At 48.8% G+C, this 15137-nt stretch overlaps 1 protein-coding gene across 1 annotated transcript in view; it reads right to left on the bottom strand.

The window, feature by feature from the left end:
* The window catches only part of GALNT15 (polypeptide N-acetylgalactosaminyltransferase 15), a 50676-nt gene extending 37764 nt beyond the window's left edge, over positions 1–12912 (bottom strand). Inside the window, 1 exon segment of the mRNA XM_012466753.3 lies at positions 11819–12912. Coding sequence (XP_012322176.2) covers positions 11819–12363 — 545 coding nt within the window. The 5' untranslated portion in view covers positions 12364–12912.
* Positions 12913–15137: the final 2225 nt, after the last annotated feature.

The raw sequence follows: 15137 nt of genomic DNA on the forward strand, positions 1-15137 counted from the left end.
CTGGAAGAACACCTCCAATCGGGAGCTGAGCCTCCCCCGTGTCCTGCAACCTGGTCTCTTGAGGACCAGCATCAGCTGCCAGGACTGAGAGCAAGGCCATCTTATTCAGTGCAGTCAGCTTCCCTCTGACAGCAGCCACAGGGGTGACCCCAGAGATCAGCAGAAGAACTGCCAAGCTGAGTCCAGTCCAAATTATAGAACCATGAACACAGAAATGGTTATTGTTTGAAATCACTAATGTTTTAATATTTTTATTGAGATACAATACATATACCATAATATCCACCCTTATAAAGTGTACAGTTCCATAGATTCAAGTATAAAGGTGTGCAGCCATCACCACTATCTAATTTGAGAACATTTTCAATACCTCAGCCCCCAAAACCTACTACCCTTTGGCAGTCACTCCCCATCACTAACACAACCACCACAGTCCCTAGCAACCACTAACCTACTGTCTCTATAGACTTGCCTAGTTTGGACACTTCAAATGAATGAAATGACATAACATGTGGCCTTTTGTGACTGATTTCTTTCACTTAGCGTAATGTTTGCAAGGTTCTTCATGTTGTAACCTGTATCAATACTTCATTTCTCTGTCCAATATTTCATTGTTTGAATATACCACATTTTGTTTGGCCATTCATCGGTTGATGGACATTTGCGTTGCTTCTATTTTGACTTATGACTAATGCCACTATGAATATTCATGTATAAGTTTTTGTGTGAATGTGTTTTCAATTGTCTTGAGTATATACCTAGGACTAGTATCACTGGTCATACATTAGCTCCATGTTTAACATTTTGGTGAACTGCCAAACTGTTTTCCGAAGCAGTTGCACCATCTTACAGTCCCATCAGCAATGTATGAGGTTTGCAATTTCTCTACATCCTTGTCCGCAGTGTCTTTTTTATTTCAGTCATCCTAGTGGGGATAAAATGACATCTCATTGTGGTTTTGATTTGTATTTCCCTAATGACTAATGATTTAAGCATCTTTTCATGTGCCATTGACCATTTTTATGCCTTTTTGAAGAAATGTCTATTCAAATCCTTCGCCCATTTTAACATGGAGTGCTTTGTTGTTTAATTGTTGGGTTGTAAGGGTTCTTTTTGTATTTCGGATACAAATCTCTTATCTAACACAGGACTTCAAACATTTTCTTCTACTCTTAGATTGTCTTTTTCACTTTCTTCATGACATCCTTTGAAGCACCAAAGTTTTAAATTACCTGTTTTTTAAAATCTACTAAGTTTTGACAAGGTGCGTTATACAGCACTACATTGTGGACCCACTGTCCCATTTTTAAGATGAGGAAACTAGAGCCCAGAGAGCTTAAATGACTTGTTTAAAGTTATACAGCAAATAGCTGAGAGTATACTGCCAACTACCTATCTATGTGCCTGTCTATCTATCTATCATCCATCTATCTGTCTGTCTGTCTATCGCCATCTTGGACTACAGTGCTAGCAGAATGTTCTGGATTCAGAGTCATAAAGGGACATGACGGAAGGTTATTTGAAAAACACGCGATCCATCAGTTCCTCCACATGTTCTACAGTGTCTACGCTGATTCCTTAAGGTCTCAGAAAGGCAACTTACTTGACCACCCCCCACCCCCCATCTTGGCTGCCTGAGAAATGTGCTTACAGGAAGTCATGCTTGTTGTCACGCTGTCAGCTTCTATCAGGGGACAATGTAAGAATCATTTTTAGGAAGCTGAGGGAACCTGTTGAGGATGTTGTCCTCCTGTCACTGGTTATCTACACTTTGAAGCTTTGGAAGAAAAGTCCTTGCAGATATAAGTGCCACAAAATACTTTCCTTCATCTGAGCAACTGGTGTGCTTCCCACTTATAAAGAATAAAAATAAGAATATTGCCTTTTTTTATTTTTCAGTGTGGCTGCCAGGAAGCTCAGAATAAGGAAATGGGATATTTATTCATTGAGAAGGCTCTAGATAGGCCTGCCAATCTTCATTCTGATTTTCTCTTTCATCTTCACCTTCCATCTTTCTATCAAGTTATTTAACAGTTATTTATTGACAGCCCATTATGTGTTAGGACTGAAAGGTGAATGAAATAGACATGATGCCTGAAGCACAATCTGTGGTGCCCCCGCCCATATCCCCTTGGGCCATCTCATTATAATATAGGATGGCCCAACTTCTAATGGCCCTAAGGGTTTCTCTGGCTGACAGGCGTGATCTCCCAATCAGAGTATCCCTGAAGAGCTGGAAAATTAACCCCTACCCCACCCTAGTGAGCTGTGCTCATCCAGGGATTAAAAAGAGTTGGTTTATTAAACACCCCACCCTCACCCCTAAGGGCAGAAGGTGGGAAGCTCTGAGATGCCTGCATGTTCTGCACTGTCTCCAAGTTTCCCAGCAGGGCTGACTTCCAGCTGCCCACAGAGTAGCTGCCTTGAACACATGCCTCTCTCAGGGGCTGCCTTCTAGTCTCTGCTCCACTTTCCTGGGCCCCTACCTGTGCTTCTTGGGATAACCTGCAAAAATAAAGCCTTCTTTCAGGATCTTCTTTGGGGGAAAGCTAAACTAAGATAGTCCCTAACAGCAAGGAGTTATATCCTATTGAACACAATCAAATCATTATTCAACAGCTATAGTGAGACGTTCTGGAGGTAGGGACGTGAAATCAAAGCCAAGACCTGAAGGGTGCGTAGGACACAGCCCAGAGAGAGAGTGTAGGTGGGGAATGGCATGCCTGGCAGGTGTCACAGCCTCTGCTAAGGCCCAGAGGTGGGAAGGGGCTGGCATGTACCGGGAACTGAAGGAAAGACATTCACAGCATTGCTGAGCCATCCGGTGAGGCAGGGCATGGCAAAGGCTTTTGAACATTGTCAAGCAATGCCCCAAGTGACTAGGGACTTATGCAGAGGATCCAGGAAGAAATTTATGTTTTCACTGTTAAATATTGAGGCTAATTTCTCTGTGCTTCAACCAAATATCCAGTGAATATTTACTATCTCGGTTTGTATGTGCCACTCATGTGTCCAAAAGCCCACCCCTGACCTCCTTTGTTCATCCTCTGAATGGGAACGCGGGACAGGAACTACCAAGGGCTTTGGAATCAAATCAACCCGGGTTTAATCCATAATTAGCAGGGATGTTGATACCTTTCTCCAGCCCAGGGGTGTGGCCTGGATTGAAAGGGAAAATCTTAGCCTAAGAACGCTGTTCTGCAGGCTAGCTTTGTATCTTCACATTCTAAGATCAGAGGAGTCTGGTGTCTTGTGTTTACACACAGATGCACACTCTCTTTTCATATAGCTCCAGGATTCTGTGTGAACTTGGAAAAATGCATTTGGATGATGGCTCTGAAGAGAATGAGTCACAGCATTGCACCAGATGGCCTGTCTGTAGTACTGATGCTCTTTCCTCCCTCCCCTTGCCTGGCCGGAGTAGAAAGGTTTCTGCCAGGTTTCCTAAAGCTGTTTTGGGGATACTGACTCCCAGTTTCTACCAAATCAGCGGAGGCTCCCCACTCGAGCAGGCTTCCCTATCTCAGCCCTGATCCCACTGATGTACCAGCCCAGTTGCTTGCCTGCATTCCCCAGTGTACCCCAAGCTTCTTGGGGTTGGGGCTGGGTCTTCCTTACCTTCTTACTTCTGATAGTTATGAAATAAATATTTGTTCACTGATGGAAGGAAGACGCTGATCTTGTTCTCAGGGAGTATATAAGCTGGTTGTCAACATTAACTGGGGAGTAATCCCATAGAACCAAGTTCCTACATTATAAGAAAATCCCAGCTTGCTTGTCATTTATGGCAGTTATCTTGGAAACACCATACCAACTTCTAGACCAGGCCTGAGGCTGCTAGGGGTGGAACACAGCCTGGAGCTCAGCGCTTGGAGGAATGGATGAAGGAGCTTATGGGTAAGAGAGATGGGAGGAAAGAGCTGGAGTCTGCAATGGAGGCTGACGCTGCCAGCCCATCATTCTCCATCAGTGGACACAGGTCACATGGTACATGCCATCCCCTTCTCTTTGTGCGGATTCTCCAAAGTCCCACAGCTCACTTCTGAGGAGTTCAGGGGATCCTTGGCTTGGTTTCATCCTGACCCCTACCTCTGAATCAGAGACAGGTACAGACTGGGAGTCACTGGTCTGAACACTGACCAAAGGTCTGTGAGGCATCCTGGAGCCCTAGTTCCACCTGACACAGACAGCCTCCCCGGGCTAGTGACCAGAGAAACCTGCCAGATCCTCCATCTCAACATGTGTGATCTTTAGACATGCAAAAAGTGAGCAGTTGATAGCAAGTCACAGAACAGACAGTAAGCCAAAGATGGGGCAGCAGAAGCCAAGAGGTAGCTCGGTGCCTCTCCAGTGTCCATATGCCCTTGAACCACCCGGGACCCTGTTAAATGCAGACTCACATCAAGTAGGTCTAGGATGGGGCCGAGATTCTGCATTTGGTTAGCTCCCAGGTAATGCTGATGCTGTTGGTTCCTGGACCACAGCTAGAGTAGAGGGCAGTGGTTGTTAGTGACAAGACGATAGGAGGTGAGCTGACAGATGCAAGGAATACTCGGCCAGGTGCTGGGGCCCTGCTGAAGGATGTCAGGAAGGCCAAGTCCCCAAAGGAACTATGGTCCGTGGGTCTCCCTCCTGTCCACCTCCATCAGCCTTGTCTGGACAGTTCCCTGTTCCTTACTTCCTGTGTAAACTTGTAGTAACTCCATCACCCTAATTGACTTGAGCATCTCTGTTCTTAGTCACCTAAAATGACCTAAGCAGTGGTCCTCAGCCTGGCTGCACATTAGAATCACTTAGTGAGTTCCTGTGAATCACATTTACTCAGTCTAGATTGGAGCCTTGGCATGATGATTTTCTGGTTTTAATGTGAGTCGGGCCGTGAACCACTGGCCTCATAATAGCTCTCAAACTTTGACACGAATGGAAATCACCTAGGGATCCTGTTAAAATAGAGATTTCATCTAGTAGGTTTAAGTGGGGGCCGAGGGGTCTGCATTTCTGAGGCTGCAGGTCTGAAGACCACACTGTGAATGGCACCGGAGTAAATAATATTGATTCCCCCCACCCCAGGAATTATAAAAGACAAGGTGTAGGTTAACCATGTCTAATCTAACCCCCAAGGCCAGCTGGGTTTGTACTGAAGAGCAAGACCCTACTACACGTGCTATGGTGAGTGCATTTGACCCAAAAAAGGGTTGTATGTACTCAGCCATGTCTACACTGCAACCCCATTCAGGGGTAATGGATCCAGAGGGAGGTCCAGAGGAGGTATTGCCTCTACTGCGGCCACTGTGGCTGAAAGCTTGGTGTTTGTGGCGTCCCTTCATGACTTGGCCAGCCAGGCCCCATGAGCACCACTCACACTGCCCACACTGGGTTGTCTTTTCTCTTCTGTGGGGGAATGGAGCTGAGTCCCAGCCCTGAGTCTCAAGCCCCGCCTGTTCCTGTTCTCGTCCCTCATCCCAAAAGCCATGTCTACCCTCTCGGGTTTACTGATGCCCTGTCAGCTGTCTCCTCCCTCTTTTGCAGGCCAGGCTATCAGAGCCAACAAGGGGTGTGGGGAGTCATCTTGGGGTGAATCACTGCCTGGTAGGACAGAGGCTTTGCAGGAAACTGAGTGGACCCTGCGTGGATTGCAACACCATCTTCTACTTGACAACAAAGCTGCAGCCAAGGTGACTCTCCCGCCCCTGCCCTTGCCTCTGACCCCCTGCCCATCATGGCCACTGGGGCAGGAGGGAGGGAACAAAGGAGAAGATACCCCTCCCAGCTCTCCCCACTGGCTGTGAAGAGCCATGGCCACCTGGGGCCTTGTGGCCCTGGTGCTCAGCCGGCTGCACGATAGAACCACCTGGGAAGTTTTAAGCTCTTGATGCCCAGGCCTCACCCCAGACCAACTAAATAGACATCCTTGGAAGTGGAGCATGAGTACGAATAGTTATTAAGATATTCCAGATAATTCCAATGTACCTGCACATTTGTGATGATCTAGCAGCCTCCAGGGCCAGAAAACAACTTTTTAGTCAGAGAAAGGACAGCAATGTGACATCCACAGCTCCATTTTTCTCCGTCTCTCCAACTTACTCTGAGGCCATTTACTCAAGAACATGAAAAGGGCAACTTCTGTTTTGACTTAATACAGGGTGGAAAATCATCACACGTTATATCCCATCCTCTCTATAACCTTATGCAAGGGCGTTATCCCATTTTACAGTTGAAGAACTGAGGCTCAGAGAGGTTGAGTGACTTGTACAAGGTCACACAGTAACACATGGTACCAGAAATCACACTAGGGAAACACAGGCTGAACCATAAAGGCAAGTTAAAAGCAGGTAGCACACAGCCAGCTACTGCTGAGCTAACATTTATGTTTAAGTATAAACCCCCGGGGCCAGGAGGAAGCCTGTTCCTCTCTGCTCTCTTCTCTGTTTTCTGACTAGTAGTACTTCCTGTGTGGAAACTTCCCAAACTCTACCAGCTCTCCACTCACTTTGGCTACCAGTACTTCCCCAGACTACCTGGCATCAGCTTTAAAAATTCAGATTCCTGGGCTCCAACTCGGAACTCTGGAGCATTGCGAGTGAGGGGGTCTGAACATCTACGTCTTTAACAAGCAACATAGAGGGTGGGTGCGCACTTGCTTTTGAGCCGTCGTGGTGTCGCTCCTTGCTGTTGAAAAATGTGCTCTGGGCTGGCATGGTGGCTCACACCTGTAATCCCAGCACTCTGGGACGCTGAGACAGGCGGATCACCAGAGGTCAGGAGTTCGAGACCAGCCTAACCAACATGGAGAAACCCTATCTCTACTAAAAATACAAAACTAGCCAGGCGTGGTGGCACTTGCCTGTAATCCCAGCTACTCGGGAGGCTGAGGCAGGAGAATCACTTGAACCCGGGAGGCGGAGTTTGCGGTGAGCCGAGATCGTGCCATTGCACTCCAGCGTGGGCAACAAGAGCAAAGCAAAACTCCAACTCAAAAAAAAAAAAAGAAAAAAAACAGAAAAATGTGCTCTGTAGGCCAGCAGTGCTGCTGCCAACTTGGAGTGCTTTTGATAGCAACAGAGCAGCCGAGGCCGCACTCCTGACCTGCTGAATCTGACGCTGCATTTTAATAGGATACCTAGATGACTCGCATGCCCTTTAAAGTTTGAGGAGCACTGCTCTGGCCACTCTGTTTGACATAAAGAGTGTGCCTTAGAGCAGAGGTTTTCAAAGTGTCTCTGGCTCGGTGGCAGCAGCAGCAGCAGTACCAGGAGCTTGCAGAAATGGAACTGTTGAGCCCCACCTCACACCCACTGAATCAGAAACTACAGGAATGGAGGCCAGGAATCTGTTATTTTAACAAGCCCTCTAGGTGTTCCGACGCGCGCTCGCATTGGAGAGGCACAGCCCTAGATGTAGATTACAACGCACTGGCGCACACAGCAGTCTCTTTGATCCTAGGAATCCATTGCCCCTGCACTGGATGCCAGGATGATCAAAGGAGAGCTGGGCCTGGAAGAACTTTGAAAGCCGAGCTGTAGGAGGCTAAATGGGCAGGGCTGCTTCCTCCCGCCCCTTCTTTGACAGCAGCTTTGAAGGGCTGAGTTAATCCTATTCCTGTTTGTGGTTCCATCACGCGCCCTTCTCTATTTTGCCTGTATATTCATTCACTTTTATCCCCACTTCTGCCCTGAGGACCCTCCTTTTCCCTCAACACCACCATTCCTTTGAGTTTGATCTGTCCTGTAAAGAATGGATTGGTTAGTGTGCATGGATTTACATTTCCCCTAATGATACAGTGCTGTAGGCCTCTTTCTGTGCCTTACTTTTTCACTCAGCGGGGGATTTTTAAGGTCTCCCTTCATTGTTAAATGTACCCAGAGTCTGTTGCTTCTAACTCAGGCTGAGTATCTCATAGGGTGCACCCAGCTTCTCCTGCCCTGTGACGAGACACCCAGGTGGCTTCCGGCTCCTCAGCAGCACCGAGGACGCTGTGATAAGCATTTCCCCAAGTGTCTCCCCATGGACCCGTGTGAATTCTCCCCATTTTAAGATGGAAAAACCTGAAACACTTCCAGCCCATGTGACTTGCCCAATCTCTGGTCTGGGGAGTGGCAAACTTGCAGACCGTAGCACGGTGGTGAAGAGTGTGACTTCGGTGTCAGACTCACCTGGTCAGATAACCTGGCACCAGTCCCTCCACCTTTCTGTGCCTGTTTCCTCATCCATGAAATGAAACCTACATTATAGGCTCTCTACGAAGAGTTAAAAACAAAAACCACTTAGCAGAGTCTCTAGCACAGAGTAAGTGCTCAATAAATGTTCACTTTAATTGTGCCTCTCTTTGCAGAGACTGTCTTTTGACCTCTTTTCCACTGACACTTTTCTTTTTTGCTCTTGCTTCATGGTAATTTTCCTCAAATGCCACCTATTCAAACTGACCTCCAGAAATGACCCTAGAGGTGCTCAGAAAAGGCCTGTGGCCTGGGCAGGGGGAAAGGACAACAGGTAGGGCTAGTTTGGACGTTTTGTGAGGGAACTGGGCCAGAGGGACTTGTCTGGGTTAGGAGTCAAGAATGGAATTGCAGGAGGCTGTGTGGCCCGTGATAGCCCGGGGTGCGCTACAGCCGGAGGCACTGGCACCTGATACCCTAGCATTCTCCTGGCTCTGGTGGGAAAGCAGCCCTGCAGGGCCCGCATACAGCAGGCACTTAACATATGGCTGTTTCTCTTATGTGCTGTATTGTGGTCCAGATTTAAAGGGGTTGGAGCAGAAGAGTCCTGTCACCCTGAGGGGAGGATGGAGATCGTTGCTTTGCTTTGCAGGGACTCTCTTGTGTACGCAGGCGAGGAATCCAGGGAAGAGAAGGCGCCAGAGCTTGAACCGCAGACTGGAAAGGGGAGTCTGTGGCCAAGGCCTGGGCTGCACAGGTTGCATGCCCCAGCCTGGGCCAGCAGAGGGCGCTGAGCACCTCCACACAGAGCTGGCGGCAGTCCCGTGACAACCCTGGCAAGCTGGGAGTTAGAGAATCCAATTGTCTCGCTTCCCAGGGTTAAGGGGTTCCCCCACCCCCAACTGCCTGAGACTTTTAGTGCTAAAATCAGGGAAGTCTCAGGCAAATCAAGACGAGTTGGTTACACTGGCTGGAAGAAGCAACCGCTGAAGTGTTGCTCACACACATGAACACACATGTGCACATCACACACAGCACAAAATATACCCAGACTTTCACCACACGCCTCACAGTGCACATCACACATTCATGAACATCGCACTACATGCATAACACACACAACATGCTTGCACACAGACACATGTATCATTCATGTCACATTTCTGACACATGCAACACAAAAAAAATACATATGCACACATGTACCATGAAAACATGTAAAACAAACACTGCACCACACACAGGCACAGTACCTGTGCACATCACATCACATACACAAGATACACAATATACACATATACCACACCCGTGCACACTACACACACACAGCACCCACAAATACATGCACAGCACACACAGCACAAATTTACCTGCACTTGTGCCACTTACAGCACACCCGTGCACTTCATGCCACATGCATAATAAACACAACACACCTGAACATGTATGCATACACCACACAACGCACTTATAACACAATGCACCACGCGCAATCCACACACTCACACTCTACACACAGAAGCACAGCATACACGAGAAACAATCACAACACAGTACCCGTGCACACATGCACCACATAAGCATATCTAAAACGAGAAAATTGCAACACACACGCAGGTGAACAATGCATGTGGCATCACCCCAATACACAATACATATATGAACCATGCACATAATGCATGCACATTAACACACATGCACATAAGACAACACATTGCACAACTCACACCTGTGCGTATCATACCACATACACAAAGTAACATGCACCAAGTATACATGCACCACATAATGCAGAATACATGCATGTACTACACATAACATACATGCACGTCCATTTAGTACACATAACGCATTGCATACACAACACAGAGAATATATACAACACACAGGCACAAACACACATAGACCATGCACCCACAAATATGCATATGCACTGCACATTTGCACTATGCAGACACACAGTCACACACACATACCACTTTGCTAGCCACAGACCCTCTTGTTTCAGGCAATATTTCTTATTGGCAAAAGGAGGATCCTCGTTCTTGCTCCAGGCCAATGAGTAATAGCGTCAAAAAATTTGCAAACTATATATTTGTTCACTCAGCAATCACTTCTTTACTGCATGTTGGGCTTTGGGATGTACAACACAAATTCAGTCCTGACCTTGTAAGGGGCTCACAGCACGGCAGGGAAAGCAGGCTTCGACTGATAAATACATCAATGGCCATTTGGCTTTAGTTGTAGTAAGCACTATGAGTTAAAACTCCGGGGTGCAAGGGGGGCACAAAACTAGAATGGGGTGGGAATTTCCTGGAAAGTGCTTTTAAAGGCAAGACCTGAAATCATTGTAATGGGGTTGGAATGAATGGAAGTAGGCTGAGGTGAGTGGGGCACCCCGGGCACACAGTTTAAGGAGCTGTTCGCTCCCGCTGCTGACCCTGCAATTGCATGCCCTTGAATGTGAGTGGCTGAGCAGCCAGGCTGAGGGGAACTAGATCAGGGAGCCAAGGAGTATGTGGCCCTCTTGCCAACTGCTGCTCTGCACAGATGCTGTCACCTCAAGGGTTAGAGTGTATGTTTGCTTTCCAGGAAACTCTCCAGGCTCTGGGAGGAGCAATGGCTTATAAGAAAAGGGACCTAAATCACCAAACTAAAACTAACCAGCTGCCTTGCTCCCTGGATGCTGGGAACCAAGGCTCCCTCCTCAGTGGCCAGCTATGGTGACGGTGAGGGGGCAGGGGGTGGAGGATGGGCAGCATCTCCCTGGGCACAGCTCTGCACATCACCTACACTGCTCAGCTTCCCTCCTGGGGCTAGGGCCGCCCTGGCAGGGTAAGTAGCAGTCAGCACAGTATTCTGGCTCTCAGGCACTGAAGCCCTTTTCTTAGTCTAGTGGTCCAAGGAGGGTGGCATGAAGTGTGGGCCAGGCAGACTGGAGCTCGCATGCCTGCATTCGGATCCCGACTTAGTTACCTACTAGCAGCGTGACTGGGAAAGCCACTTGGCCTTGTTTTCATACCTATAAAATAAGCATGATGATACTATTAGCACCATCTTGCAGAGCTGTGAGGACTTTCCAGGACTCTATGAGTTAATACATTAAGAGCTTGTAAAGTAAAGCCAGGCACATGGGAAGAGCTCCCTAAATATAAACTGCAATTGTTAATTTTGATCCAAACTAAAAGCAAACACTAACAATAACTTTAAAATCAAAATATAGTGGAGTCAGAGGGTTAGAATTGGAGAATGTCTGCTCTAACCTCCCTTCTGGTTAGAAGATAAACCATTATACAGATAAACCATTCGACCTACAGACAGAAGAACTAGAACCCAGGACAGAGAAGAGAATGAACAAGCTAGAGTTCTCACTTTCTTCTCTCTAGGACAACAGTTCTCACCTGAAGGGCTTGTTCATACAGAACACTGAACCCACCCAGGCTTTCTTGTTCAGCAGGCCTGGGATGGGGTCTGAGAATCTGCATTTCTGAGAACCCATCAGTGCCCAGGGGATGCTGGCGCTGCTGGCCCAGGTAGCGCATCTTGGAAAGCACCTGCCCTAAGGACAGGAGAGGCAGGGTTTGGAAAGCTGGCATCCCTGAGTTCACTACCACCTGATCCTGTCCTGGGATCAGGGAAGGGAAAACAAGGGCCTTACTTACAGCGGGTGCCGCAGCTCTGGCAGAGCCCTCTGGAGGGGGATGCGGGCACTGAGTGCCTCGCGGAGGCCACGTGGGTCCAGGCTGAACGGGGTCAGCTCCTCTTCTTCAGATGCCTCCCCATTCTCCTCCTCGGCCCCCCAGTCCCTCTTTGTGGCTTCCTCATCCCGCCTCCTGCTCGGCTGCTTGATGAGCCGGTAGCTGCCACCTCTCCTGCCCTGGCTCTGGTTCCTTCTGGCCCTGGGTAAGGACACAGCCACCAGTAGCTGATCCTCCTGCAGTGAGATAAAGGGTGGCAGGCCCTCCAGAGGGCTGTACTCCTCGCCCTCATCCTCAGCCTCCAGTACCCAATCCTGGGGTTCCCCAAAGTCCAGGCGGTATCTGGCTTCAGGGCTGTGCTTGCTGGCTTGGGCTGTGACCGTCTGGTGCAGGGTGTGCGGGGGAGGGTGCAACATCGCCACCATCATCAGGACGCATCCCAGCATCAGGAGCAGCAGGAGGAATTGGAGTCTGCATGGTCCGTGCCTGTATCGCTTCCTTAGGAGCATGTTGCTGGAACTTGCCAAGTGCAACAGGTCATGTTCAAGTTCGCTTTCTCCCGCTCCAGGCTCCTTCAAGCTTGCAGCAGAACCTAGATTGCTCCTTCCATCTGGAAGGTTTTTTGCCAGTCACTTAACCTGCTCCTGACATTTGCCAACAGCATGTGTAAGACCTGCTTCCACTTACAATCAGAAAACCACAGGACCCAAGATTCACCCCAAGTCCTCTCTGAGTGGATTTCTTTAATTGCCTTCTGAAAGCCCATTCACAGGGACTTCAAACTGAATTGCTTCCCTCTCTTTACCCCGGTTTTCTCCTTGGGAAAAAAAATAATGATTCTGCTCAGGTGTTTCTTTCCCCCTTTGCACAAATAGGTTGCTATGAGGTGTCTGGGATGAGCTGGTGGGTTCTCAGTCAAGCAGGGCTGACAGCCGTCCCTCTTTGGACGCTTCCAGTCAGGTCAGATCAACAGATGTAAAGCCGGCAGGCAGTGCCTGGTTTCCTTTCACACATAGCTCCACTCAGCCGAGAGCCCTCTGCCAGACACAACCCGGAGCCAAGCGTGCGCCTCGCTCCTGGTCCTAATGCCCTCACTGTTCCCAGGCTTTGCACAATTCCGCGTCATCACTGCTAGAGCCAAATCAAAACAGGAATATCCCAAGAGTTCAAAATGAAAGAACATTCCCTCCTGATTCAGAAAGCCTGTATGTGTGGCATAGATGCAAGGAGCTGCAGCTGTCTGTTTGCACCCTCGGCCTCCCACGGGGGATCAGCCAAACTAGACTGGACTCTCCTTCCCCTTCCTGGGGACCACTGTCCCTGTCCTGAAAATGAGGGCGCTAAGGGAGATGACCTTGCAAGTCCCTCCTGCTCCCACAAGAGCAGTTGAATCCCTGCTCTGCCCTGGCCACTGACAGGGACACTGGAAGAGGAGTGGCATGTTCCTTCCATCATAAGGCTTCCTTCATTTAACCAACACATAATTAATGAGCACATGCTATGTGCCAAAACTGTTCCGGGAACTGGAAGTACAGCAATGAATAACACAGACAAAAATGTGTGTCTCATGGAGCTTGCATTCTAGTGAGAGATACAATTAAAACTATCTCTGGGGTCAGATGGTGATGAGGATGAAGGCAAAAAGGCAGAGCATGGATGGGGCTGGGGAGCATGCGCCGGGCTTGGAAATGGACATTGAGTGGTGGAGAAAGGTTTCATGGAAGCGTTAGCATTTGTGTAAAGGAGAAGGCTGCACAGCTATCTGAGGTTGAGCGTTCGGGGCAGAGAGAATGAGAAATGTGAAAGTTCTAAGGCAAGAGTGTGCCGGCGTGTCTGAGGAACAGCAGAAGGCCAGCATGGCTGAAGCAAAGCGCACATGGTGGAACCTGATGGGAAGCAGACTAAGAGAGGCCAGGGGGGCAGGAGGACCGTGTAGGGCACCCCCTGGTTGCACTGAAGGGACTTTGGCTTTTCCTTTGAGAGAGGAGTCCTTAGAGGAGAGACACAACCTGACTTGGGTTTTAACTGGATCATTCGGGCCGCTGGGTTGAGACTAGTCAGTGGGGGGGGCAAAGAGCAGGAGCAGGGAGACCAACCAAGAGGTCCTTGGCTTGCACGAAAGCGGCATCAGTGGTGACATCTCCTTCTTGATATATTCTAAGGAAGAAGCTGCAGGATTTGCTGATGAATTAACGACTACTGTGAGAGAAAGAGAAGACTCAAGGATGAGTTCCGATGTCGGCCTGAGTAGTTGGAAGACTAGAGTTGCCATGAACCAAGATGGGGAAGGAGAGGAGGAAGGAGATGAATACCAGCGGCTGGGTTTGGAACACGTGATAGCCGAGATGTCCTTTAGACAGCTAAGAGGAGAGGAAGTGAAGGCGGCAGGATGTAGGACAGCTGAAGGTCAGGGAGGGGTCTGGCCTGCAGATACAAAGTTGGACTCCAGCAGATGAGGCCCGAGATCACTGAGGGAGTGAGGTAGGTAGGAGGGAGAAGGCAATCCGGCATGCTCAGAGTTTTCGGGCTTCTGGCTCGAACAGGGTGAAGGATAACAGCATCGCCATGAGCTGCGTTTCTTCTGATGGCTGTAAAGCAGCCGGGCTGTCTGCAACCGAGAGAGGAGGGGGAAACTGCCACTGGGGACGTGCTGTGATGAACCCGCTCCTTTTTTTTGTCTTTATTTTGGTCTTAGAATGTCAGCTTAAATTTTTCATGGAAAAAAAAGTTTCATCTTTTGACTCAGTTGTTTCAGTGTGCGTGGTGTGGTGTGTCTGTGCACGCACACGTGGACAAGCAGGTCGACACGCGTGTTTTCATAAAGTCGAAGATGAAATAGTGGGTTATGTGTGGTTGTTTTCCTGGGAGCCCAGCATAACGCCCAGTGGGCAGTGCTTAGCAATTTCTGGATCGAATTGTGTCTTCCCAATCTCAAATCAGGGTGTACTGCCAGGTGGGGATGCTGTGTCATTTCCAAATTCAAGAGGCAGACACCCTGGGAGGTGTAGTTCAGAATTTCTGGGGACGTTTTGAGGTTAATGAGGATGAAGGATTAGGTGGTTTCAAATCCAGGAGGCCTTCAGAAAACCGAGTGCGCACCGTCACCGTCGTCCACTCATATCCAGCCACACTGGCCTTGAACTTGCCAAGAACAGCCCAGCCCAGGGCCGTCACCCTGCCAGCCCGCTGCTTGAGCACTCTTTCCCCAGAACTTCATCCACACCATATGGCTCATTTCTTCATTTCTGTGTTTACTCCAGTGTCACCTATTTAGTGAAGCCTT

The sequence above is a fragment of the Aotus nancymaae genome, unplaced genomic scaffold, assembly GCF_030222135.1.
Source record: "Aotus nancymaae isolate 86718 unplaced genomic scaffold, 86718_ANA_hifiasm-v0.15.2.pri h1tg000019l, whole genome shotgun sequence".
In the NCBI taxonomy this organism is placed as follows: Eukaryota; Metazoa; Chordata; class Mammalia; order Primates; family Aotidae; genus Aotus; species Aotus nancymaae.